The sequence below is a fragment of the Eptesicus fuscus genome, chromosome 16, assembly GCF_027574615.1.
Source record: "Eptesicus fuscus isolate TK198812 chromosome 16, DD_ASM_mEF_20220401, whole genome shotgun sequence".
Taxonomy (NCBI): Eukaryota; Metazoa; Chordata; class Mammalia; order Chiroptera; family Vespertilionidae; genus Eptesicus; species Eptesicus fuscus.
In genome coordinates, this window is record NC_072488.1 from 57,985,551 (window position 1) to 58,012,207 (window position 26,657).

Consider the following 26,657-nt stretch of genomic DNA (forward strand, 5'->3'; position numbering starts at 1 on the left):
CTCTGCATTTTCACTGCTTCCCTGAGTTGGTAGAGTAGCTTTGTGTGGTAGGTGTCCTATAGGGCCCAGTGGCCCAGCCTCCCCAGTTACCTGAGGTAGACACTCTTGGTGCACCCCTTTGTGGACTGTGTGCACAGCCTTGTTATAGATAAGTCTTGATTGTTGTTGGTATTACTGGGAGGAATTGACCTCCAGGCCAATTGGCTTCGAGGATCAGCTATGTCTACGCTGGGAGAACTTCTGTGCTGGAGACACCCTTATGGGAGAAGACTTGCAAAAGCCTCTGTGCTCAGCTTGGATTGGGGTGGAGTCTCAGGGTGAAGCAGACAACCTTGGCTTCCCGTCAGCCCTGCCTTATGAGGCCCCTGGGTCTCAGTGTCCCTCGGTAATCACTGCAAGCACCTCTGAGAGAAAGCCACCCTCGAGTTTCGCCTGCTGCCAGACAGTCCAGTTTCTCCCCGAATGAGTCTGGTTTCTCAGAAACTCACCCGGAACTGGAGTTCAGTGCAGTCGGGAGCTTCCATTTCCCTTCCACTTTAGAAAGCCAGCTGCACACTCAGCTGCCCGTGCACTCAGCAGTCAATCCTTTCTGCATGCACACGCCTCTGGACCTCTGCCTTCCGCAGCTCCCCTGAGTCTCAGTGTGTTTTCTCTTTTCCTGACAGTCCAGATTCCCCTGGAATGAGTTTGGGTTCCCAGAGTCTTGCCCGGGACTGGTGTTCAGCGCAGTCGGGAGCTTCTGTCTCCCTCCCGCTTTAGAAAGCCAGCCGTACACTCAGTCACCTGTGCAGTCAGCCGCCCGTCCTCTCCGCACTTGCACGTCTCTGTACCTCAGCCTTTTGCAGCTCCTCTGAGTTTCAATGTGCTTTCCTCTTTCCTTCTAGTTGTATAATTTCCACTCAGCCAGCTTTCCTGTGGTTCTGGATGGTGTCCGTTTTGTTTTTTAGTTGTAGCTTTGATATTGTTGTGTGAGGCAGCAGTTTAGGTGTTTACCTATCCTGCCATCTTGGTTTTTCCCTCATTTGATTTTTAGATTCACTTGTTGATAGATATGTATTTGTTGTCAATTTGTTGTTCATAAGTTTTTATCTTTACCTTTTTCTTCTTCTCCCTCTTCTTAAAGAATACCCTTCAGCATTTCATATAATACTAGTTTGGTGGTGATGAATTTCTTTAGTTTTTTCTTGTCTGTGAAGCTCTTTATCTGACCTTCAATTCTAAATGATAGCTTTGTTGGGCAATCTTGGTTGTAGATTCTTATTATTCATCACTTTGAATATTTCTTGCCACTTTCTTCTGGCCTGCATAGTTTCTGTTGAGAAATCAGCTGACAGTCGTATGGGCACTCCCTTGTAGGTAGGTAACTGATTTTCTCTCACTGCTTTTAAGATTCTCTGTCTTTTGCCCTTGGCATTTTAATTATAATGTGTCTTGGTGTGGTCCTCTTTGGATTTGTCTTGTTTGGGGTTCTCTGCACTTCTTGGACTTGTAAGTCTATTTCTTTCACCAGGTAGGGGAAGTTATCTGTGATTATTTCTTCAAATAGGTTTTCAGTATCTTGATCTCTCTCTTCTTCTGGCACCCCTTAATTCAGATGTTGATATGCTTGAAGTTGTCCCAGAGGTTCCTTACACTATCTTCATATTTTTGGATTATTTTTTCTTTTTGCTTTTCTGGTTGGGTGTTTTTTTGCTTCCTCATATTTCAAATCATTTACTTGATTCTCAGGATTTTCTAGTCTACTTTGAATTCCTGTATATTATTCTTTATTTCCGTAAGTGTATGCTTAATTTCTGACTGGTCCTTTTCCATTTTTGGGGAATTCTCACTAAGGTCCTTGAGGATCTCACTAAGTTCCTCAGAGGTTTCTAGAATATTCTTGAGTAAACTTATAACTGTGGTTTTGAACTCAATATCCAGTAGGTTGCTTTCTTCCATTTCTGACATGTTCCTTTGTCTCCACATTTTGGCTGCTTCCCTGTGTTTGTTTCTATGTATTGGTGAGCTGCTAAGTCTCCTTGAGTTGATAGAGTGGCCTTGTGTAGTAGGCGTCCTGTAGGGCCCAATGGCTCAGCCTCCCCAATCACCTGATATGGACACTCTTGGTGTACTCCTTTGTGGGCTGTGTGCACAGTCTTGTTGTAGTTGATCCTTGATTGCTGTTAGTGTTGCTGGGAGGAATTGACCTCCAGGCCAATTGGCTGTGGGGACCAGCTGTGACTATAGTGGGAGAGCGGCTGTGCAAGAGACAACCTTATGGGGCAGGATTTGCTTCAGTGGGGCATTAGTGCTCACTGAGTCTGCCCCTTGAGTGTGTCACTTATGGATCTGAAGAGTTGTAATCTCATATGGTCTCCCACTAACCACTGGGTACACTGGCTCTTGGATCTCCAAGGAGGTGCAAAGTCAGCCACTACCTGGGGCCACGCAGCAGGAGCTACAGAGAGATCTCCAGATTCCTCCTCTTTGTATTGGGTTTGGAAGTGTCCATGCAAGGCCCAGCTGTGAAGCAAGGCAGGCTGGTGCTGGTGTGGGCCTTGGGCCTTTTATTGATAGTTTTGGGGCTCTCTGACCCAGCTGCAGCTTGTTTGACAGTTTTAGGCTGAGAAAGGACAGGCCATTCATATGCAAAAGCCACTGCACACAGGGTGGGGTTATAAATTGGGTGTGATGGGATTTGAGGGAATCTCCAGGGTGGAGCAAACAGAAATAGCTGCCAGTCAGCCCTGCACTGGGGAGGTCCCAGCAGGGAAACAATGACCACAGTGAGCACCTCCATCTGGAAGAAAGCCACCCCTGAGTTCCTGCCCCAATGCAAGACAGTCCAGTTTCTCCCCATATCTGTCTGGATCCCCCATAGCCTCACCCAGCACTGGAGGTCAGAGCAAATGGGAGCTTGTAAATTCAGTTGGCAGTGCCGGCCTTGTAAGAGGAGCAGCTGGGTTTCCAGCAGCCTGTGTGTCACTCAGCTCCAATACACACTTGTTTTTACAGTCCATAGTTCTCAGTGCCCATAGGGACTTCTTTCCCCAGCTCTGGAACCCTGGGCTGGGTGTCTGGTGTGGGGCTGGGACTCCTTGCTCCTCCAGGTGGCCTCCACAGAGGCAATATCCCTCCTAATTAAAAAAGTGGCACACCTGCGTGCTGGACCCGTCTGTTCTGCACCTCCACACCCCCTACCAGTCTCTATGCGCTTTCTTCTTTACCTCTCTAGTTGTAGTACTTCCACTCAGCCAGCTTTTCCATGGTTCTGGATGATAGTTGTTCTGTATTTTAGTTGTAATTTTGATGTGGCTGTGGGAGGCAGCAAGTATAGGTGTTTACCTATGCTGCCTTCTTGGTTCCTCCTCTAATTATTCTTTTTTTATAGCATCACATTCCTGTTTTCAGATTATCTCCTTACTACTCTCATGATTAGGAGTGTTTTTATTTGTTTGTTTTTTAATATTCTTCTGTTCTCAGAGTTGTCTTTGTTTTCTCTGGGCTCAGATTATTTGTTTATTTAATGTTGGTGAGTCTTAAATTTTATCTTCCATGTTGCTGGTTTTCTTTATTATGTCTGGTGGTGCTGGGGTTATCCATTTTTATTTAAGAATGAGGGACTAGGTTGATTATTGTAGAGAGCCTCATGGGTTTTTCTACTGTTGTATGTCTAGGTCTCCTTCCTACTGGTACTTTCTGCTGAGAATGAAGTTCTCTGTGGGTGGGCAGGGATTTGCAGGGGCTGGGAATGAGCCTTTGGCCTGAGGAGCCTGCAGTGCCAGAGTAGGTGGGCTGTACCCTGGTGTACAGGGAAGTTCTTCAGCACCTAGAAGTCTCCTCAGGTCATTCATTAATTTTTTTAGAGAAGAGTGCCCAGGTAAGGAGGGAGAGCAGAGAGGGGTGAGGTAAGAGAAAGGGGAGCTAACTGTCAGGCTTTCTGTACGTAAACAGGCTTATTTAATAGTCAAAGACTTATAGAAGGGCCTTAACTAAATCTAAACTTAGTATCTTTCCTCTCTCCCTGCATAATAGAAAGATTTTGGATTGCCTTAAGACTCATTTCCCTCTTTATAGCTTAGATGTTATAGATATGAATTAATTTACATAATACAATATATAAATAACATCTATACATATAAAAGGCTAAGCAACCATGTGACCATCAGACTGTCTGACCAGTGTCTATGACCCACACTGGCCACCAGGGGGCAGATGCTCAACGCAGGAGCTGCTGACCTGCAGTGACTTGGCAGCTGCGGTTCTCAGGCAACACACCCGGAATCAGAGAGGAGGGAGCCTGATTCCCGGGTGCATCACCTGAGAACTGCCCTCTCACAATCTGGGTCCCCTCAGGGGATGTCAGAGAGCTGGTTTCGGCCGATATCTGCAGGCCAGGGAAAGGGACTCCACCTGCCGGAGGGACCCAGCTCACTCCACAGATGCCCTCTGAGCCTCAATGCCACCCCAGGTACAGATGTCCAGGCAGGGACCATGGGAGGTTGGCTCCAAGGCATGTCCAGCCTGTCTTGCCCAGTCTTGCCCCACCAGCCATCTTCTAATTAATTTCCTTTCAATATGCACAAATCCATGCACTGGGGCACTAGTAATCCTATATAAAAAAGCTTAATATGCAAATTGTTCAACTGGGAGTTCGACAGCTCACTATGTTGTGTGCTGACCACCAGGGAGCAGCACGGAACACAGCGGGCATTGGTGACGCAGCACTGGCAGCAGGTGGCAGTGGAAGTGCTGTAGGCCCTGATGGGCCCTGGAGAGAACAGAACTATGGCAGGATGGTGGAGCAGGTGAGCGGGTAGTGTCAGCCCAAGGCAGGTGTGAGCCGGGGCCCAATCACCCTGCTGATCACCCTGCAGACAACGACCAGCAGCAGCATGGGGCAGGGGGCGGGGGGGGCGGCGCAAGGCTGCTGCCAGGCTCCCAGGCTCTGAAGGAACCAGGCAGGGGGCCCGGCCCCAATCGATTGCCCTACAGGTGGGATGATGGAGCAGGTGAGGGGGTGGTGCCAGGCAGGGCTGTGGGTCTGTGAGGTTGGGGGCGTGAGCTGGGATTGTGAGCCTGGGGGCATGAGCTGGGACCCAATCCTCGCAGGCCACCTTGAGGGACCCTATCTGTGCACAAATTCGTGCACCAGGCTTCTAGTAATATATAAAGCAAGCCACAGCTGTAGCCATTTTTGGTGGATGTCTAAGACTTAAGCTAAATGCTATGAGCTGTCTGTGAAATAACTAAAACCCTAGGTGAATGGACAGGTCAAGTTCAAAGGGGATGTGCACTGTGAAGGGAAGAGGCTACTGTGGGGTCTTCTGCTCTGCCTTCACATGGTTACTCTCACATTGACGGGCTGTGCTCACCTTTTAGAACCTCACTTTCTCCATCTGGAGGGAGGGTGGTTCTGAGGGTCGAATGAGGTGATGCCTATGAACTGCCTAGAATCCCATTTGGTACACACTACCTGTGAGCCTTATCCTCAATCTTAGTATCCTCTTGGCTGGTGCCCAGGCTTGTGGACTTTAGAGTGGGTGGAGAAGCATTTTCAAGTCCGGTGCTGTCCTTATTTTAGAGGCAGGAACCTGAAGCCTGGGGTCACTTAGCTTTCTGAGCTTTGGTTTTCATATCTGTGTGCCTCAGAGCTGGGCTGGGAGGATGCCAGGCTAATGGGTGAGAAAGCATTTACATGTGTATTTGTAAACATAAGCCATACAATCATTAACTGCCTTGCCTGCTTCAAGACTTCTGCCTTGCCTGCTTCAAGACTTCAGGATTTGGTGATGGATTGGATGTGGCTGGTGAAGGAGAGTGGGTTATTTTATAAAATAACTTTCTGGTTTTGACAATAGAAAAACCAATACTGTTCCTTCTGTAAAAATTTAGATGTATCAAATTAAATAAAGAAGAATTACAGTCACTCACATTCAGGAACATCTGTGTTCACAGGTGTTTCCATTGCAATGGGAACTCACTGGAGTGGGAAGGCCTGGGTTTGCTCAGTGATGAGGTCTGACCGTTCAGGGCTGCCTCCCCACAGGCTCACTGAGTGTGACCTTGGGAGCAGAAAAACCTGGGCTCCAAATACTGACAACAGTTCAGCTCTCATGACCTCGCCCAGCGCTGAGGACTCAGGAAGTCGGGAAGAAGCCATTTTCATTTTTGCGTTGTGTCATTTTGCAGTTCAGGTTTGTCTTCATTTTAATTGCATTGTGGGAGGGAGCACACTCCTGCCCTGAGGGAGAGTGTAAAGCAGCTGCTTGTGTCCCAAGGCAGCTCGATGTCTGTGACTCCACCTCAGGGGAAGAATAAAAGGATCCTGTGGTCGCGTTTGGGGGGAGGTGTGGTGTGGTATTTTAGTGCCCCTTTCCCTCTCAACATGAGCATTGCCTGGAACCTTCTTCCTATTAAGTATCTTTTATTGCAAGTCATCAAAGATGTTGTGTTAGGTCTGTTTAGGGTACTAGCACTGGAATAAATGGCAGTTAATTTTATGAACTTGTATCCAGAGAACTAAATATTTAACTCTCATTTCTTAAATTGAAAAACTTTTACATGTCTGAGTAGACCATTTGGAGGCTATGGCACCTTGTGGTGGTGAATGGGCAGCAAGTGTCACCTTCAGCAAAACAAACCTGGAGGCAGCCTGCCAGGATCAACCCTGGCTCCACCAGCTGCTGAGTAGGGAATGCTGACCAAAGTACTTGACCTTGCTCTCCCTCTCATCTGTTCACACCTATTAGGGTCAGTGTGAGGGTTATTTAATGAGTTAGCATAAACACATGGGACATAGTAGGCGTGTGAGAGATGATGGTGATGACTTAGATGAGGGAGGTGGAGGTAGCGATGAGAGAGGTAAAACCAACAGGATTTGGTGATGGATTGGATGTGGCTGGTGAAGGAGAGTGGGTTCTGTCCGTGGTGCTGATGTACAGTTTTGTGGGGACACTGAAAGCAGGTCAGTTCTGAAGGGGTGTGGGTTTGCTTTGCTTATCCTGGTAGACTTCTAAGTCATGGCACGAGAAAAGTGCCGACCCTCCATCTGAACTTGGAGGCAATGAATAAACTTGTGTTACAGGGACCCTCCCTCACTTCCACTCTACACAATACCAGCCACTGCCATAATGAGCCAGCAGGTGTCGCCAGTGGCCAAGAAAAGATGAATGTTCTCTTACCCGTGGATCTGGACTACCCCTCTCCTGATCTCTTATATGAGAACATAAAACAAAGATTGGAATTTTAACCTGAATAACAAGTTATTTTACATAAAAATAATAGAATTTATGAAACCAATGTACATCACCTTTCCAAATTGAGAAGTTATAGAACAAATACTAATGCTATTGACTTAAGTGCTTCTTTAATAAATCTAAGCCTTGTCCCAAATAAAAATCATTTTGTAAAACTGATTAATAAGACACTGAACTTCTAATGCTAGCTGAGTAAGCTCCTCTTGGAACAACTAAATTCTGGGCGATGTACGAAAAATAACTGTCTGAAGGCACTGAAAAGCATTGGAAAGCAGGCAGATACTGGAGAGGCATCTGAAATTATTAGTCTGCTGGAGGAGTTCTCTTTATTTCCTCTCTTTTTCGTTCATCTGTTTCTTTTTCCGGCCTTGGTGTGTTCCTGGAACATAATCTCACAGACCCTCTGAATCACCTGCGGTGCTGTGGAGAGAGAGGATCTCTGTACAGTGTTTACTGGTTGCTCAGGGTGTTGTACACACACAACTCCCCACAGTCTGCTAGTGTCACCACTCTAGTTTGAGTCACGAATACAAACCTCACCTCCATTTAATTGTCATTACACTCTCTCCTTTATAATACAATCATCTCAACTATTTTCCTTCCATACATACACCGAGAACCACATCAAACAGTTTTATAATTTTTGCTTCAATAATCAAGTATAATTTAGAACCCTCAAGAGAAAAGCTGTTGTTCTCCCCTTATTTTTACTCTTCTCATTGTCCTTCCTTCCTTCCTGTTGTTCAGAGATTCCTTTTTTTTATCCAGTCCCCCTGTTTAGAGAACTCCCTTTAACCTGTCTTTAAACCTGCTAGTTGCAAAATCTTTCACTCTTTTCTTTACCTGAGTATGTCTTGGTTTCCCCCTCACTCCTGAAGGATGTTTTCACTGGACATACAATTCTGGGTTGGCAGTTCTTTTGTCACTTGACAAATGTCATTCCACTTTCTTCTGGCCTCTGTGGTTTCTGACGACCATCCTCTGTCATTTGAATTGTTTCCCTGTGGTTAATAGAGCTGGTGTTTCTCTATCGATAATTTTGAAATGTTAGTGTTCAGGTTTGAAAAGCTTGTGATGTATCTTAGTATGCACTTCCTGGGTTTATCTTGTTTGAGGTTGTTCAACTTCTTAAATCTGCAGCTTATTTATGTCTTCTGCCAGATTTGGAGCTTTTTCAGCCATTATTTTCTCTAATACGTCTTAGCTCCAAACTCTCCTCTCCTCTGGGACCTTAGAATAAATAAAATGCAGTCTCACCTTGAACACCTGGCAATAATCAGAAGGGGTTTTTACTCCAGGAGTCCAGGTTGATAATATATATTACTTTAGGGAGAGTTTAAATACATTCATGTATATTAGGTATTGAAGGAAAAGGGGGCTTTCTTATGTGGAAAACCCCTGGGCTGCCCATAAGATACTGCTAACTGCTCACCAGTAGGGACTTGGAGGGGATTGGATTGAATTTGACCTAAAATGATTTGTTTGGAGTGATTTCTAATTACATTTAAAGTTTTAGAAGTGATGTAACAACTGAGTAAACCAGCCAGGGCAACAACTTTAAACATTTAATGGACTCTACCACTGAGAATATGAAATTATTACATCTCTTTGGATCACTCTTTTCATATCTACATTTTAAAATAGTGTATTACATATAGCAATTTTAACAAAGTTGCATAAAACAGTGATCCAATTGTATCAAACAAATGAAAATGACAGAGAAAGCACTGGAAGGAAACACATTGTGGTGTTAACAATGATTTTTGCTGGGTGGACCACTTCTTATTCTTTCTTGAAATTTTTAAATATCTTCCAACTTGTTTATAAGGTGAAATTTTAACTCTTCCAACATTTTAAAATACTCAGAGTGCATCTTTTTCTTTTTCTTTTTTTTTTTGTAATCCTCACCCGAGGGTATTTTTTCCATTGTTTTTTAAATAAGTTTTTATTGATTTCAGAGAAGGAGAGAGAAAGACAGAAAGATAGAAACATCAATGCTGAAAGAGAATCAGTGATTGGCTGCCTCCTGCATGCCTCACACTGGAGATTGAACCCACAATCTGGGTATGTTCCCTGTCCAGGAATCAAACCATGACCTGCTGGTTCATAGGTCGATGATCAATCACTGAGCCATGACAAATGGGCTTTACTGGTTTTTAGAGAGAGTGGAAGGGAGGGAGGGAAAGCAAGACAAACATCAATGTGAGAGACACACATCGATTGACTACCTCCTGCACGTGCCCCAACCTAGGGCCAGGGATGGAGCCTGCAACCAAGGTATGTGCCCTTGACGGGAATTGAACCTACGACCCTTCAATCTGGGGACCAACACACTATTAATCTGGGGGCTGAACCTCTAACCACTTAGAAATACCAGCTAAGACTCATTTTTATAAGAGAAAATGTAAATCTTTAAAAACATACTTCAAAATTGAGCCATTGTCCCCAAATATGCTCTGCATATTCTTCATGCACCACAAGAGGGCGCAGAAGAGGCAGTTTTGTTTATTAATTCAGCCTTTGGTCCTCACATGGGGCTGCATGTTCTCTGTGCACCACAAGAGTGCATCAAAGAGGCAGCTTTGATCAGGAACTCAGCGTTTGGTCTCCAAGCTATACTGAGCAATTCAGTCTCAGGAATCCATAGAATCTTATTTATGCTCACATCATTGCCTAGGTCTCTATCTTTCCATCAGTTGGAAAATTTACATATATATACATATATGTGTGTGTGTGTGTGTGTGTGTGTGTGTGTCTAGGTAGAAATAGTGTACTACGCATTCGTGTTGTAAACCAGCTATGTGTCTGTAGCAAAGCAAGGTAGTGTTTTGTGAGGACATTGAAGACACCTCTGCCATGTGACACCTTTGAACACAGCCAGGACTCCCTTTCACTGTAGAGCTCTGCAGGGAGCTTCTGGGCCTGTACTTCTGGACCGGCGTGGCCGCAGACAGATCCAGGGCACTGTCACCACGCTGCCCAGGCCTGCACATTCCTACATTTGGAGCTGATCCCAAAGGGACAGGAATGTGGGGGTGTCTGCATTCTTAATCTCTGTATTGACAGTCTGCCCCCAGCATCAACAGCCTCTTCTATTTGAGGACCCGCTACCTGAGGAGCACAGCTCCACCCCACTCTAGGGGCAAAGACACTAGCTGCTCGCCTTCCCAGCTTCCCTTGCAGTTGGAAGAAGGCACAGGACTCTGCAGAGCCAATTAGATGTAAGTTAGAAGCTAGTGCCCACGAGCAAGTGGCTGCGACTACTCATGGCCACTCCAGACACTGAGCTGTGCCCAGGCACTGGGGACACACACGAGCGTTGTGGGCGTGGTGTGTCAAGTCAAGTTGGTGAGTAAGAGACAGTCACTGAGCAAACAAACGAATAAACAGGAGTGCTTGGTTTTCAGCAACTTCCCAGGGATGCTGTCTGCAGGGGATGTTTTGTTGTTGCTCAGATGGCAGGTATGAGAAACCGCTGGATGCTTAGGGCAATGAAAGCGATGGTGGGATGAGGGGTAACTGCGGAGGGAAGCTCTGGAAGAGCTTCTGGAACTGGGACCCACACAGGAGTTTGGGTTGACAGTGTAGCTGGGGTGCTGTTTGGGTAGAAAGATGCTCCGGTTCATTTTAACTTACTGGTCAGTTTGTCACAGCATAGAAGACTTGTGAATGAGTCTGCTCAAGTTAATTTTATTTTATAGCAATGATAGAGCATTACTGCATAAGTACTTCTTTTTTTTTTGGTCAATTCTCACCAGAGGATATTTTTTCCATTGATTTTTACAGAGTGGAAGGGAGGGGTGGGGGAGAGAGAGAGAGAGAGAGAGAGAGAGAGAGAGAGACATGAATGTGCCAGAGACACATCAATTGGTTGCCTCCCACATGTGCCCTGATGGCCGGGGAGTGAACCTGCAACCCTGGTATGTGCCCTTGACTGGGAATCAAACCGGAGACCCTTTGGTGCATGGGTTGACACTCTAACCACACAGCCAGACCTGTGAGTGGCTTTTGGGTGAGGACAATGGCGACTCAGTGCCCCCATTTTCCAGAGCAGGGACTTCAGGCTTCTGTGTAGTTCTGCAAAGAGCCCTGTCCTGCCCCAGCTCCCCACGCTCTCCTCCTGCCTTGCTTCCCTTCCAAGAGGATGAGATGCTTCAGAGAAAAAGGAGCCAGACTGGGGGGAGACCATTTGGCCACATTCTGAGCGTTTTGTAGAGGCACGCCCCTGCTCCCTTCCTGCTCCCCCTCCCATGCAGCTCACAAAGTGATTCCCAGGTGCCTGTGTACAGTAACCAACAGCCAGCCCCGCAGGTGTGAACACGGCCAACCCCACCTCCTTCAGCGACAGCGCAGCCATATGGGCAGTGAACCAAAAACGTCTCCATCCAGTGGGTGGCCACATTCCACCCACACCTCCACTGGAGCCGAGCTCAGGGGGTAAAGGGAAGTGTGTTGAAGTCACTACAGAGAAAGTTCGCGTTACCTGAGGGCGTCTGTGTCCCCATCCACTTCCCCGCGGAAGCCGGTCCCCTGTTTCAGCATCATGGCTGAAGCCAAGTCCCACCGCACAGGCTCCCCGCCCCTCGGCTCCACGCTCCCTCCAGCCCCAGCCTCCACCCCTGGCGCTGCCCTGAGCTCTGCTTGCCGCCCCGAGTTCACTACAAACTTCCTGCCGGGCCTGCTCAGAACCGCTCCCCGAACCCACCCGTGGGAACGGGCTTGGTCTACGGGCTGAGGCTAAAGAGAAAAAGAAAGCGGGCTGCACCCCAGACAGCTCCGGGCCCACAGAGGCTGGGAGGGCCCAGCCCGCGCGTTGCTCCCACGCAGGGTCGAGTTGCACGTGGAAGAAAGTGACAAGGTGACCGCTTTGTGACTCAGTGTCCCTGATACAACCGCCTCCCTGACACAGGGCGGGGCACCCATTAACCAGCAGAGTGATGCCATGCCTTCAGGGGCTAAACCGCATGGATGGCACCATCGGGGCAGCTGGCTGTGAGCTCCTCAGCGGGCCTGGGTGGCGGTGCGCGCTCAGGTCCAGCGTCCCCGCGCCCTGACTTCGGCAAACTACCCCGTTCACCCCGGAACCCACACTCCCGCAAACCCCCGGGACAGGAGGACATCCCCTCACGTTGACGTGGACAGCCCGCGGAAATGCCGCCATGGAAAGGAACACACTTGAAACACACCCCCTGAGAACAGCACCCTCAAAGCCCCGGACGCTGTCCACAGCGCAGCCAGCAGCAGCCCGGGGGCGGGGGGGAGGCACTCGAGTCCCCACCTGTGGGGAGAACGCGCGTGTCTACTCATCAGGGTGTCGTGGGCCCCAGTGGGCGAGCGGGACAAAGAAAGCACACCCACCACGTCCTCTCACATCAAAATAGAGCCATTTATTCAAGACCCTGAACAGGGCCTGTTGATTCTATCGAAGCAAACGGGCTACAAAGTGCAAGGTGGTTCTTGTCCAAGGAGTGAGGGCGCGCGGGTGGGCGACACACATGGACGTGGGCGGACAGGTCGGGAGGCCCTGACGGAACCGCGGCTGGCGCATCTGACAGATAATACACACCCGGAAGCCAGAGCTCAAAACCCTGGGGAAGGGCAGAGGAACGCGTTTGACAAGAAACACGATTTGAAAAAAAAGGTGGAACAAGTTTAAAAAGAGGAACATAACCAGAGCGAAGAAGGCCTTATGTGGGACAAAGCGCACCTCGCCCGCCCCTGACGGATCTCAGGCAGAAGGAAACCCGTCCCAGGCGTGCGGCCCGCGGCCATCCCACCTTCCCCATGCGGGGCCGGCCCCTGGTCCCTGCAAACCACCGGAGCCTCGGCCTGGGCCGCCTGCTCAGATCAAGGCCACGTTTGGTCACCAACACGCAGGCGTTACTTTAAGGGCTGTGAGGAGGGCAGTCATGGGGCACGGCCCTGGGGAGTGACGCTCTGCAGATTCCCGTTTCTGTTGGGGGTGGGGGTGTCCAATGGTGTCTGCACCTCCGCACACTGCGCCCCAAACCTAATGATTTCTCAGGGCAGAAATGGTCAACGTGGTCCAGGTGTCGGCTGCCTTCAAAGATGAGGGGTGACTTTCTAGACGTTGCGCTTGGCGCAGTGCCAAGCAACAGCCCAAATTACACACCCAACTCGGAAACAGCACTTTGGGGGAAGATCCACGGAGCCTGGTGATGTTGCCACAGGTCCGGCACAGTCCAGGTCTCTCCTGTCACGCTCACATGCCTGCTGGGCGCGGCGCCTGAATAGCATCTTGTCTGGTAGCTGGGCCGCAGCGGCTGAACCTGCCTGGCCGCCTTCCTGTCCCTGCTCTGCCCTGGGAAAGTGATGGCCCTTCTCCCACTGCTTTCAAAACCAGGTCAGCGTTGGGGCTGACACACAAAGGCCACCTCATCCAATGAAAATAAATGCCCGTAGAAACGCAAACACCTGTTTAATTTTTTAAAAACAGTAAAAAGGTTCATTATTAAAAAAAAAAGAAAATCTAGTCTCTTGGCAGAGAAAGATGGAGACAGTGGAGGTGATGGGTGACACTCTACCCTTAGTTCACCTTGCGGATGCAAGGGCCTTCCTTCCCGTTCACTTCTGTCCCTGCCCGCCAGGGGTCAGCCGTGCCAGGCCTGGCCCGCCCAGTGGCTCCGGACAATGGCTGACCGTGAACGAGGTGCCACGAACAGGCCACACAGCCGAGCGCTGAGCCCTCTGTTTCTATGGCTTCCTCAATACCGGTGGGTTTGGGACAGGCTCCTCGTGGTCACAGCGCACCCTTCTTCAGTTCCCTCCCAGGGCTACAGAGGGGACTTCCAGGGAGATCCCACTTTGTCCCCCAGCCAAGAGCTGGACTTCTCCCTCCACGGAGGAAATCCCACTGCGTCCACGGGTCTGCCCCCGTCCCCCTCCTCCCCCCGCGCCCTCCCACCTGCCACACAGCCCAAGGCAACGGGAATGCTCCCTAGAATCTTTTAAAATATGAAACCACACAAAGCTCTGTCTGATGGCTTTTTAGGATTTTAAAATTATTTTAACATAAAAATATTTCCCCCAAAAAAACACTCCGGGCTCTTTATAAGTCATTTTTTCCCCTCCTGTAAAAAGTCCCTCTGCCTTGCCTTCCTACATAAAGCACGTATTTTGCGCCAAAAGTGCCCTCAAGACCTTCGATCTGAAACAAATATGAAAAGGGGGCGCAGGGGAGGGGGAGGAGAAGGGGGAGAGGGGAGGGGCGAGAAAGCTGTCTGGCAAAGATTTTGTCATCGTGTCCCCAAGGCCGCATCAACAGCAAATCAAGACACACTGAATGCAGGAAAAAGGTGGAGGGGCAGGCAACGAGGAAGGGGAATAGGCCCCATCGTGGACGGAAGGCCCAGTCAACAGGATTCCAACCGACAGAAAAGCCACTGGACAAAGAAGGTTGTGCGAAACGGCGCGTGCCGGGATCACAAAGCCCCGCATTTCAGCGGCACGGGCTGGGCTCTGAACATCCTTGGCGAGGGCGACCGTAGTGTCCGAATTGTTAGGGCAACACGCAGCACGCAGGGAGAGCTCTTCCACCCCTTTCAGGTTATCACAGCCTTTTTCGCTTTTCTTCTCCTTTGCTTTTTTTCCCCCCTCGTCTCAGCCATTGGAGCCTGTCTGGGTGGGAATTAAACGCGGACCATCCCACTGGAGGTGTCATGCTTTCCAAACAGATGTCCCGGGTGGAAACCACTCTCCCACCTCTAAAGCAACTGTGTGTGTTTAAAACTATTTGACGAGAACTAGGAAAGATACAGGCGCCCACAGCCCAGGAGGAGCTGACTTCAAAGTCCACGCCCATGCGCCATCCTCGCGCAGTTTTGGAGCTGACAGGATACCCCCCTCCCCTCCCCCCACCCCACCCCACGCTAACTGCTGGTGGGTTAGAATTCTCTTCTCTTTCCTGCAACATTCCGTCTACTTTCGCAGATCTAAAACACACACCTGCAAGGAAAAAGAGAGCCCGTTACCTTCAGACAACACACAGAACCCAGGTTGGCAAGTAACATGGCCCATGAACCAAAGCAGGCCCACCCACTATGTTTTATAAATAAAGTTTTATTGGCACACAGTCCTGAGCATTCAGAGAAGCTGTAACAACAGGCTACACCTGAGGAGCTGAGCCTCTGACCAACCCTGAAATAACGCAGAGGCAGCTGTCATGGGCAGGTGTCACAACCCAGAGACCTAGAGGCAGCGCCGATGACAACTCAAGCCTGTGCTCATGGCCTTTGGGAACACGTGGGGGCTACAGGACACTCTGCCAGCCCTCCCACCACCCCCTGCCTCACAGAATCACAGGGCCCTAGGACCCAGGACACCTGTGGAATGCAGGTCATACCTTTATCAGCAGAGGGTGCAGGCTGGGGGAGCAAGGTTCTCAGCCTCTACCCTGGGTATCAGCTGCCTGGGGTTTCCCCTTTCGGCCCCGCACCCACAACCCCCCCGAGCAAATTGTGGTGTTCTTACAGAGCCATCAGACATGCTGGCGCCCACTTTGTCCCCTCGGGCGTTCCAGCAGACCTCGAAGATGCTGCCAGTGCCTCGGTAGCTGTGGACGAGCCTCCCACTCTGTAAAACAAAGCAGTGGTCAGGAGCTAAGGGGGCGGGAACTGGGGGGGGAGCAAGGCCACTATCTATACTAATAAAAGGGTAATATGCAAATTAGACCGGGAGACCTTCCAGACATCCTTCCAGACAAAGCCATGGTGGCGGGGCTGAGGCAGAGGTGGTTAGGGGTGATCAGGCCAGGAGGGCAGGGCAGTTGGGGGTGAGCAAGACAAGCAGGCTGGCAGGGGGGGGGGCAGTTGGGGGCAGTCAGGCTGGCAAGGGGGGCCAGTTGGGGGCGAGAAGGCTGGCGGGGGGAGTGCTTAGGGGCAATCAGGCAGGCAAGCAGGTGAGCGGTTAGGAGCCAGCAGTCCTGGATTGCGAGAGGGATCCCAGATTGGAGAGGGTGCAGGTCGGGCTGAGGGACACTCCCCCTCCCCCGCCCCCACCATGCATGAATTCCGTGCACTGGGCCACTAGTTTATATATATATAAAAGCCTAAGCAACCGGCACACCAGCCCACCAGCTGGTTGTTATGATGCGTACTGACCACCAGGAGGCAAACGCTCAACACAGGAACTGCCAAGTGAGTGCCCTCTCCCATTCCAGGATCCCTTGGGGGATGTCGGACTGCCGGTTTCAGCCCAATCCCTGCAGGCCAGGCTGAGGGACCCCACCAGTGCATAAATCCATGCACCGGTCCTCTAGTATTATATACATACTTGTATTTAGAGAGGGCATCCTCTCACTGAGGATCAAAGAGATTTGTGGTTTATAAAAAAGGAGTGACATAATTTGATGAGTTTTTGACCATGGGCAATACCTAATGTCATTTTTCTATGATGTCACTTGACAAATCCACTTATCACTGCTTCTATGAAGAGGAACTCTCGCACAGTATTCCTGGGCTGTGCGCTTTCCACCTGGCCTATCTGGGCTGTGAGGCTTGGTGGCAGGCTGGTTCCGCCTAGGGCCCACCCTCATCTCTCCCTCTCTAAGGATGTAGCCCATCTGAGGCAGATTCTGGGAAGGCTTAGGTCTCTGCGGACTGGATGGCAGTTCACTTGCTTCATGTACTACCAGCCCTTCCCACAAGGGGGCATGAACTCAATTAAAATGAACCTCAATTTCAACCCAGCCACAGGGAAGCAGGAAGGCAGATTGAATTAAAAGGGGAGAGGGGAGGCCATTTAATCCACCCTGAGGTCACACAAACTGGATCACTGGCTGTTTGCAATGGCTCCGACCATTTCTCTTCTATCAGCTGGAGAACCGAGAGGTGACTGCCCAACATAATACTCCCTATTCTATCTCCCACCCACTTCCACTCTTTATATTCAGAATCCATCATCCTCAGGTACAGCCAGGGTTCCCACGGCTACATTTACTCAAAAGCTGTCTCCTTGTAATTCTGCCAACAGCACAACCCAATACCAACATACCCTTTCCTACAGAAACAGAAACTTTTTTCATCAGAAAAATCAAAATGGCACAACAAAGCAAACAGATATTCCTGTGTACCCTCCAATATGCTACATGATTGGAGTGGCTGGCCCCGACCCTTTAGCTGGGCCCCTGGGAAGTGTGAATGGAATGACACTGTCGCCCCAAACTTAGTACCTCAAGGGCAGCATCTCTGGAGACAAGAGGACTGGGTTACGGCTGTCTGAGATGACGGCCGGGACCCCAGGAAAGGATCAGGCAGGTAGAGGGTTTCACGCCAGGGACTTAGAAGCGACTCAGCACAAACTCCCCAGCGACAGTTTTGAGCCTGGGTCACTGAAACCTGACGTGGGAGTTACTCTGAGAAAGGAGTCGGGGATTACCTGAGTATTCCAGATGTGCACACACTTGTCAAAGGAGCCGCTGGCCAGGTACTTGCCGTCGGGGCTGAAAGCGACACTGTTGACAGGTTCCTGGTGTTTGGTGAGCGTGTGGATGCACACGCCGCGCTCCACGTCCCACAGCCGGACAGTGGAATCGAACGAAGCACTAGGAGGAAGGGAGGAAACATCACCACAGACACAGGGAGCTTTCTTCTATTTCTCTAAGACATCCATCCATCGTGTGTGGCTTTCCTCTCACAGCTTTTACATTTCCAGAGACAATAACAGGTACGCTTCATCATGCTAAAGTATGGCTCAGATACCTCAACGACAAAGCCACTGTTATACAACAATTCCTTTCTTCATTTTTTGGATGCTGTTATTGGGGAAACATTGATTTCATGTTCATTTGTTTCTGCATTTCCTATAGACACAGACGATAAATATGTCTATAGAATATTTACTACATTTTCTTAAATGTAGTAAATTTAAAATACCACATTTAGCTCAGCTGGTGTTGTTCAGTGGTTGAGCATCGACCTATGAACCAGGAGGTCCCAGTTCGATTCCTGGTCAGGGCACATGCCTGGGTTATGGGCTTGATGCCCAGTGATTGGCATACAAAAGGCAGCCAATCAATGGTTCTCTCTCATCAATGATGTTTCTATCTCTCCCTCTACCTTCCTCTCTGAGGTCAATTTTAAAAAATGAAAAAAAAAAAAAAACACAACACAATATTTATTGTTACCAACCAAAATATTTGGAAAAATGGCAAATTAAGTGAACACAAGTTTTAATGCAATGGGAGTTAAAATACAATCACATTCAAATAAGCAATTGTATTCTGAGAGCTGCAAGTTTTCTTTTCAGATGTAAAAGAAAGAACACATACCGAGCTGCTATTTGGTGTTCGCTGCTATTTGGTGTTCTCTCTTTGGATGGGGACTCACCGGGCACTGCTTTGTCCAGTCACACTTGTTGACTGAAAGGACAATCAGCCTCTAGCTGATGCAGGAACTCCTTCCTTCCAGTGCTTTCTAAGAAACGGCCTTGGGCCGAGCACTTTCAGCAACAAGGATCCTTGCTGCTGTGAGACTGACCGGCCTGTGCCATGCGGCAGAGATGGAGAGTCCCTCCGTATCCACAGGACTGTCCACCCGCCCCCTGCCCCCGATCACCCCTTCTCTGCAGCTGCAGAAGCCTGCTCTGCTTCCTGGGACCCGGACATTCCTCCCAAATGCTGTCTTCTCCAGCTGAACACCCCCTCTCCGTGTGCACCATGGATCCCAGACCCCGAAGGATGCGGGCATATCTTGCCTCAGAATCTCTCAGCTTCTTAGTCTAGATGTTCTTATTAAACACAGGACCTGCGTGGAGTCCCGTGAGCACTGGCCGAGACAGTTCTGTGCAGTGCAGCCTGAAGTAGCGTGATTCTGGGCTGCCCACCATGGCCACGTCCCCTCTTCCCATTTCTGCGAAGAATCTGCTGCTTGGGGGCGGGGAGGGGGAGTTCACTATATGTATGGCTCGGTCAGCCCTGGCTAGGGTGGGGGAGCCCTTTACTGCCACTCAGAATTCACGCCTCCTGCAGCTCCGAGTTGGACTAAGCAAACCAAGGCCACGGCGCACTCTGCTTCCTTTGTCTGTCACAATGAAAACCCTCACAAAGCCACATGCTGGAAGCCCGGACACATAACCCACCCTACCAGCCCGGTGGTGACAGGGATCCGCACCGCTACTCGGGCGTCACTTCATAGCTCGGGCGACGCTGCATAGCGCTGTTTCGTGGGCCCCGTCCAGGGGAGCTACTCCTTGTAGTTTGGAAGGACGTGAACTCATTCACAACACACTTTACCAAATAACGTTTACTGGCCACATTCCAATTCCCTCCGGGTTCAAGTAACATCTACTGGCCGCGTTACTGGCCACAACTTTTACAAAATAACTTTTCCGCCCCCTCTGATAAAATAACTGTTACAGCCATGGGGAGCAAGGCTGCTTTGGGGAGCCGACTGGGTCTGGGTGTGGACCGTCCTCCTCTTACCTTGCGAGCATGATGTTGGCGTTTGGGTTGCTGGTGGCTGGCCCGGTCGGACTCCACTTGATGGTATACACCTCTTTGCTGTGAGCCTGCAGGTCATGGACACACGTGTCCTGCTTCATGCTCCAGATCTAAAGGACACAATGGGCAGAATGTGAGCAGGTGCTCTTTCTCCAGCCAGGAACGGTTCAGCACGGGTCACTCTGTGAGCGTTCCTCAGGTTTGGGGCTGGGGAAGCTCACTGATTGGCGGGTCATTGCCCAGACAGAGGGGTGGGCAAAACCCTGGGGGCACCAGTAGCACCAGGGAAAACTTATAGCAGCAGGAAGGGTGTTCATTACAAAATCATCACCCAGAGCAGCCGTGACCATAAAACCCACACTAAGGTGTGCAGCTGCCTGGGATCAAACAGCCCATCCTTCCAGGTTACCTTTAATGTACTGTCATCCGAGCAGGACGCTAGCAACATTCTAGAGGGATTCCACTTGATGGCATTAACCTCATTCTGAAAGAGAGCGAAGGATTTTACAGGGAAATAAAGGCCTGTGAGTAGGTACCACAATCATCCAGCAGGGGAGCACTCCGTCATCTCTGCAGACTATTCAGTTACCCTGGGTATGGAAGACCAGCCTCGGACCCACACATTTCCCTGTTTCTGACTCTGCCTTTCATTTATGTAAAAAGCAAGGCCACATACCATGCAAAACCGTCACCCACATCCACAACTCTAAGAAAAAATTCACAACTGCATTTACATCCAATAAGCACAGCACAGAAAACCAATACGACCCGTTGTTTTGAGATTGACATTGCAAATCACTTTCACCCTGGCCAGTGTGGTCCAGTGGTTGTAGCACCAGCTTGTGCACCAAAGGGTGTCGGGTTTGATTCCCAGTCAAAGGCACATACCTGGGTTGCAGGATAATTCCCTGTCCTGGTCGAGGTTCATGCAGGAGGCAACCAATGGATGTGTCCCTCTCACATCAATGTTTCTCTCTCTCTCTTCTGCTCCCTCCCTCGCTTCACTCTCTCTAAAAACCGATGCCGACATTTTCCACCAAATTCAAGAAAACTGGCTATTTCTATGATTTCTCTTCAGGTTCATTAGCCTTATTTCTGCAACCTCAGTCGGCTGTTAAACCCACCCATTAAATTTTCATTTCAGACACTGTACCTCTCAGCTGTCAGATTTCCATTTGACTGTTTTTAGCATTCCCCATCTATTCACTCATGATGAGCATCCTTTCCTTTATGTCCTCACACATTTGTCTAATAGCTATTTTAAGTACTTCCTTCAAAATCCCACATCTAGCTTGTCTCAGGGTCTGTGTTTTCCCCATTGCCTGTTTATACCTGGGTTAATCCAACCACCTGAGCTACTACAATAGCCCAAGCAGCAAAGGGCTGCAAAAGACCTGGTCAGCAGGCACAGCATCTTTTTTATTAACGCCCCCCCCCCCCCACTCCCCAAGAACACAGTGAGGTGAGCACCATAATGGAATCATAGATCTAAGTAGGAGAGAGAAGGAGGAAAAAATAAATTAAAAAAGCAGGTGACAAATCTGCTTAAAGGAATGTCAGTAGTATTTTAATAGGGTATAGGAAACAATGCTGCAAAAGTATTCCTATCCTTTAAGAATTCAAAGGGTCATTAGGCCTCACAGCACCTTTTAACCAGAGGCACAAAGGAGACGCCCCTCCCAGCACCCTGCCACGGACCCGAGCCCGTCGTCAGACCTGGCACTTACCGCGTGTCCTTGGAAGGTCTTCACGGGGAGGTCGCAGCCGAGTCTGCAGACGTGAATGTTCCTGTCTGTGCTACAGGAGGCAAAGGTCGTGCTATTCTGCCAGTCCACATCGAGAATGGGGGCTGTGGGCGGGAACAGAGGGAGGACGTGTGGATCCTATGTACTAATGGTAAATACCATGTTACATGCATTCTATCACACACGTAGGTCGGGCTCCCGAGCTATCTGCCTTTGGAGAGGTGCCCACTTATGGGTGGGGAGACACGTTCTGTAATACATTCAGCACCGTCCACGCCATCAGTCATGTGAGATGAAAGCAACACCAACCATAAAACTCACCAGCGGCCATAGATGTATGTGATGTGGACTGAAAACTATGAGGACAGGCACCCAAGACATGCCAGGTCTCCTCACTGTGAATGCCTCCATCGCTGCTGGCGTTCTGGACGGAGTATCAGACGTGAGTCTGTGCTCTGACACAGTGGTGACATGCCCTTGCTGGGACCTTCCCTCCTAGTCCACCCCTCCAGGACCCATGCCCCCTGCTTGGAGCCTGTGCCATACGCCGAGATGCGCCGTGCCGTCTGGGCAGTTCTTGGGCTCAGCCCTCCCGTTCAGCCATCACCGGGCACCCCAAACCGCCCATCAGGAAAGACACTCTGCCCACTTGTCAACATCAGCTCAGGGACATCCTATCTAATAAAAAAGTAATATGCAAATTGACCGTCACTCCAAGATACAAAGATGGCCGCCCCCATGTGGTCAAAGATGGCTGCCCCCATGGGGACACAAGATGGCCACCACGAGATGGCCTGCAGGGGAGGGGAGTTGTGGGCAGGGGTGACCAGGCCAGCAGAGAATGGCAGTTGAAGGTGACCAGGCTGGCAGAGCAGGGCAGTTGGGGGAGACCAGGCCAGCAGGAGAGGGCAGTTGGGGGAAACCAGGCCTGCAGGGGAGGGCAGTTATGGGCGATCAGGCCAGCAGGAAGGGCAGTTAGGGGTGACCAGGCCAGCAGAAGAGGGCAATTGGGGGAGACCAGGCCAGCAGGGGAGAGCAGTTGGGGGGGGCCAGGACTGCAGGGGAAGGCAATTGGGGGAGACCAGGCCTGCAGGGGAGGGCAGTTGGGGGAAACCAGGCCTGCAGGGGAGGGCAGTTATGGGCGATCAGGCCAGCAGGAAGGGCAGTTAGGGGTGACCAGGCCAGCAGAAGAGGGCAGTTGGGGGGGACCAGGCCAGCAGAGGAGAGCAGCTGGGGGGACCAGGCCTGCAGTGGAGGACAGTTGGGCGACCAGGACTGCAGGGGAGGGCAGTTGGGGATGACCAGGCCTACAGGGGAGAACAGTTAGGGGCAACTGGTCTGGCCGGGGAGCAGTTAGGCGTCAATCAGGCTGGCAGGCAGGCTGGCAGGCAGAAGTGGTTAGGGGGAATCAGGCAGAGGCAGGCAAGCGGTTGGGAACCAGCAGTCCTGGATTGTGAGAGGGATGTCCAACCACAGGCGGTCAGACATTCCTCAAGGGGTCCCAGATTGGAGAGGGTGCAGGCTGGGCTGAGGGACACCACCCCCTATCTCCCCGTGCACGAATTTCGTGCACCGGGCCTCTAGTGTGACATAACAGTACACGCTCAGCCCACACATTCAGTGTTCCCTCTATAAGGAAGACCTTGCCCATGACGGGAAGTGGCATCTGTCCCTCATGCTGGTGTCCTCCAACAGTCCACTCCAGCTGGAGGTGCACAGCTATCTTTGTTTCAAGTTAAGAGGCTGCCCCTCACAGAAGAATTGAGGTCCACAGAGCAAGAGGGAGGATCAGGTGGAAAACTGGAGTCTCTGGGCCAACGTGGCCTGCTGTGACCACCACACACAAATGGATATGGCTAGGGCCACAGCGGTGGCTGCACATCTCTATGGAAAAGATTCCTCACCTCAGAGCTGACCCTGCTCTCTTGGCCCACATCTGGGGACATGGATTTCTTGAAGGTCCCCACTATTCCGTAAATGGTAAGACCAGCTTCTGTACCTCAACTGCAAACAACGTAGTTTACACCAGCTTCCTTCCAGGAGTCTAAAATCTGAGTACGAGCAGGCACAGTGCCTGCAGGACAGCCCCAGCGAACATCCTGCACACCCAGTCTGCAGGGAGCTTCCCTGGAGGAGGTCCTGCCGCATGGCCGGTCGCAACTCGATTCTGGGGGATGGCCTCCCCTACCCTGGGTCCACAGAAGACCACTGCAAGTGCTGGATTTCGCCCTGTGCACCTTTTCCCTCATGGCTGATTTTGCTGTGTCCTTTCACTGTGATAAACCTGAGCCGTGACTCGCCGGATCTGGGGGGTCTCAGGGACCCCCAACACAGCCCCCCTGGGCTGGCAGGAGAAAGGAAGCCACTTTGGTCCAGGTATTGGTCCTTGTGGTGTTTTTAACATTTTGATGTTGGGGAATCTGTACCTTATAAGCCTAAGAGCAATGCTCACCATGATTGCAGCTAAATTCCATGGACACATTCCTCGGAGTATTCAAGATTAACTTCTGGGACATTACACAGGGACTCTGTGTTATTATTACCAAACTCGTGGCATGGTGCATGAATTTGTGCACAAGGAAAGGAAATTAATTAGAAGAAATATTTTAATATCACTATCTGCCCTTTCTCTATACTAGAAGTGTCAACCAAATTCACCATCAATAATGATAGGTGGAAACACATGCGTGCAATTGGTGCCAGCGAGAGCATTGTATGTATCGTGCATGCACAAGTCAACTTAGCCTTTTATAGATATAGAACAAACTTGCTTAATTAGACCTGCTATCTGATTTAGCTAAACTTTTTCCAGCCCAGTGAAGCACCCCAACTTATCTTTCAGGTAATTGTCAGCAACACAGAAGTAAATGTCAACACAAAGCACATTATTATTGTAGATCACGCAGGGAGAACAAAGGGTAACATATTTAACTGCAGCAGTGTCTGACTGTATTCTGCGCAGTGAGAAAACCTGAAGTCATTTCAAGGTCCACCATTTCTTACTTCTTTTCAGTCGGGTCAAGTTTCTAAGTTTTCTACATCTCTGTTTTCCGGCTAATGAAAAGAAAATAGGATTCCACCAAGTCTCCTATCTACCTACTCCAAGACTCCTGTGAGGATCAAATGAGATGAGGCACAGGAAAACACTTCACAGACATTTGGGTACAGAGTAAAGTGTTTCCACCTGGCTATAAAGCAAGTCGTGTTCCTGGGCTGAAGAAACTGCAAAGAGGCTAGTCATCGCTAGGGATAGGAAGCCAGGCATTGCTACGTGATGGCGTTGCTATGTGACGTCATTACCCAGATGGAAGGAAGGACACTTAGCATATTAGATTACAAAACAAAAACAGAAGACTCACCAGAATGAAATAGAAACTGCTGTTTGGCTTCTCCCGTGTGGGCGTCCCAGATTATTGCTGTCTGTGCTCCGCAAACAAAAAGGAAACGTTAGTGACTGTTCCTCCAGCCAAGTTTTCTCTCAGAAAAATTTATCACACAAGACAAGTGAGCCCCGCCTCCTTTCACATCAGCACTGCCCAATAAACACAGAATGTGAGCCACACGGGGAACTTTGTTTTCTAGAAAGCACTCTAAAAAGAGAAAAAAAGAAACTGTTAAAACTACCTTTTCTTTTTTGGCACCGTGACTCGAATATGAACCAAGGTCGCTGCGGCCATAAAACTTCTTTTTAACAACATGTTTTATTTCACTCCAGTATAGCTAAAATATTGTTTCAACACGTGTTCAGTAGGTATCTGTTAATGAGGTCCTTGGCGGTCTTTTTGCCGAGGTCTGTGGAATCCAATGTTTTATATGTAACCATCTCGAGAGCCATGTGTGTTGTTGGCAACTCCACAAAACACAGCAGCCGTAACTGCTAATTGGAAAACTACAAAAATTGGTGGGGATTCCCTCTCTCCCATTAAAAGTTGAAATACAAAGCTTATCTAAGAATCTTTCTGGCACTTTTCCGAATGAGGAGCTGAAGAACAAATGGGCATTTCTGAAAACTGTCCTGTGTATTGGTCACACCCTGAATTGGGGATAGCAGGCAGAGCAGAGCCACATTGGCCCATAACTAAGGGGAGAAAGACCATTTCCCTGTAAAACAAACAGGAATCCTTATGAACCCACTGATGTTGGGAAGACAGGGAAGCACCGGAGGCGGCTCAGGAAAACCTCTGGGATGACGTCTTAACTCACTTAATTGGAACCTGTGCACCTCCCTGTCACTGACAATGAAGCTCTTGTTTAAAGAAGAACTAATTATAAGGAGTATTGACAGTAGAAATGTTCAGAGGAAATACTCGGAACAGTGAGCACCTGTGAAACCCAATTCTCCACATTCTGGGTCAGCTCTAGACCAACGAATATCTTCTATTCGTTTTTTTGGTGGGCCAAACACTTTTACTCACAAACAAATCAGGTGCTACACAGAAAATATAAACTCACAAATCTGATGCAATTTTGCATACTACATCAGTAATTTTGTTGATGTCTACATTAAATATACCCTGGACAGAAAAAAAATTATATTCTAAAACAACAAGTACTGTTAAGAATCTGAAATATACATTAGCCCCTTTGGGTTAAGCTTCCACTGAAGGTCAATGTCAGCATCCCCATAAATTACACTTCCTCCTTGGGTATTACTTTCTGAACATTATTATCTCTGCCGTGGCTGGCCAATAAAGGCAAACAGTGCATGGCCCAAAGGCTGACAGAATTTCAAATGTGCGCTTTCACTGACCAAATGGCTCATCTCCTGGTAGTGAACACTGACCATCAGGTAGAAAATTAGAAATGAATACAAAAAAAGTAGCCCTGAGTCAGTAAGGAGGAGGATGCAAAGTGCTGGCTAGGATTTCATGAGAGGGCAGTAACTGCTGGCTGGACCCAGGGCTTGCCTCCCAACCCACGTCCATTCCACACCAGTATGCCCGAGACAAGTCCCAAGGCCCTCTGTGGCCTGGGGTCCATGCTCTGCGTGCCCATCTCCCATCCTGGAGCACCAAATGGGCCAACACAGGGAGAAAGTGCTTGAAAGGTTACTGGTCACTCCCCACACATTGTTTTAGTAACTGCATCAGTAGTAATGATGACCAGCCACGTACAAGACACAGTGGTATGTGGGTAACATCTGAATTAGGGCCCCTCAGCAAAAATTCGATGGTAGTTACTAGAGAGCCTCTATGTGGTGTGCCAACCACAGCATCT

The 26,657-nt window shown here is 49.5% G+C and overlaps 1 protein-coding gene across 1 annotated transcript in view; it reads right to left on the reverse strand.

Moving 5' to 3' along the window:
* Positions 1–12,605: 12,605 nt before the first annotated feature.
* The window catches only part of LOC103304554 (F-box-like/WD repeat-containing protein TBL1X), a 35,804-nt gene continuing 21,752 nt past the window's right edge, over positions 12,606–26,657 (reverse strand). Inside the window, exons 6-12 of the mRNA XM_028138779.2 lie at positions 24,800–24,860; positions 21,423–21,544; positions 20,105–20,179; positions 19,678–19,805; positions 17,634–17,799; positions 15,729–15,830; positions 12,606–15,203 (exon numbers count right to left, since the gene is read on the reverse strand). Coding sequence (XP_027994580.2) covers positions 15,177–15,203; positions 15,729–15,830; positions 17,634–17,799; positions 19,678–19,805; positions 20,105–20,179; positions 21,423–21,544; positions 24,800–24,860 — 681 coding nt within the window. The 3' untranslated portion in view covers positions 12,606–15,176. The remainder of the gene's footprint in view (positions 15,204–15,728; positions 15,831–17,633; positions 17,800–19,677; positions 19,806–20,104; positions 20,180–21,422; positions 21,545–24,799; positions 24,861–26,657) is intronic.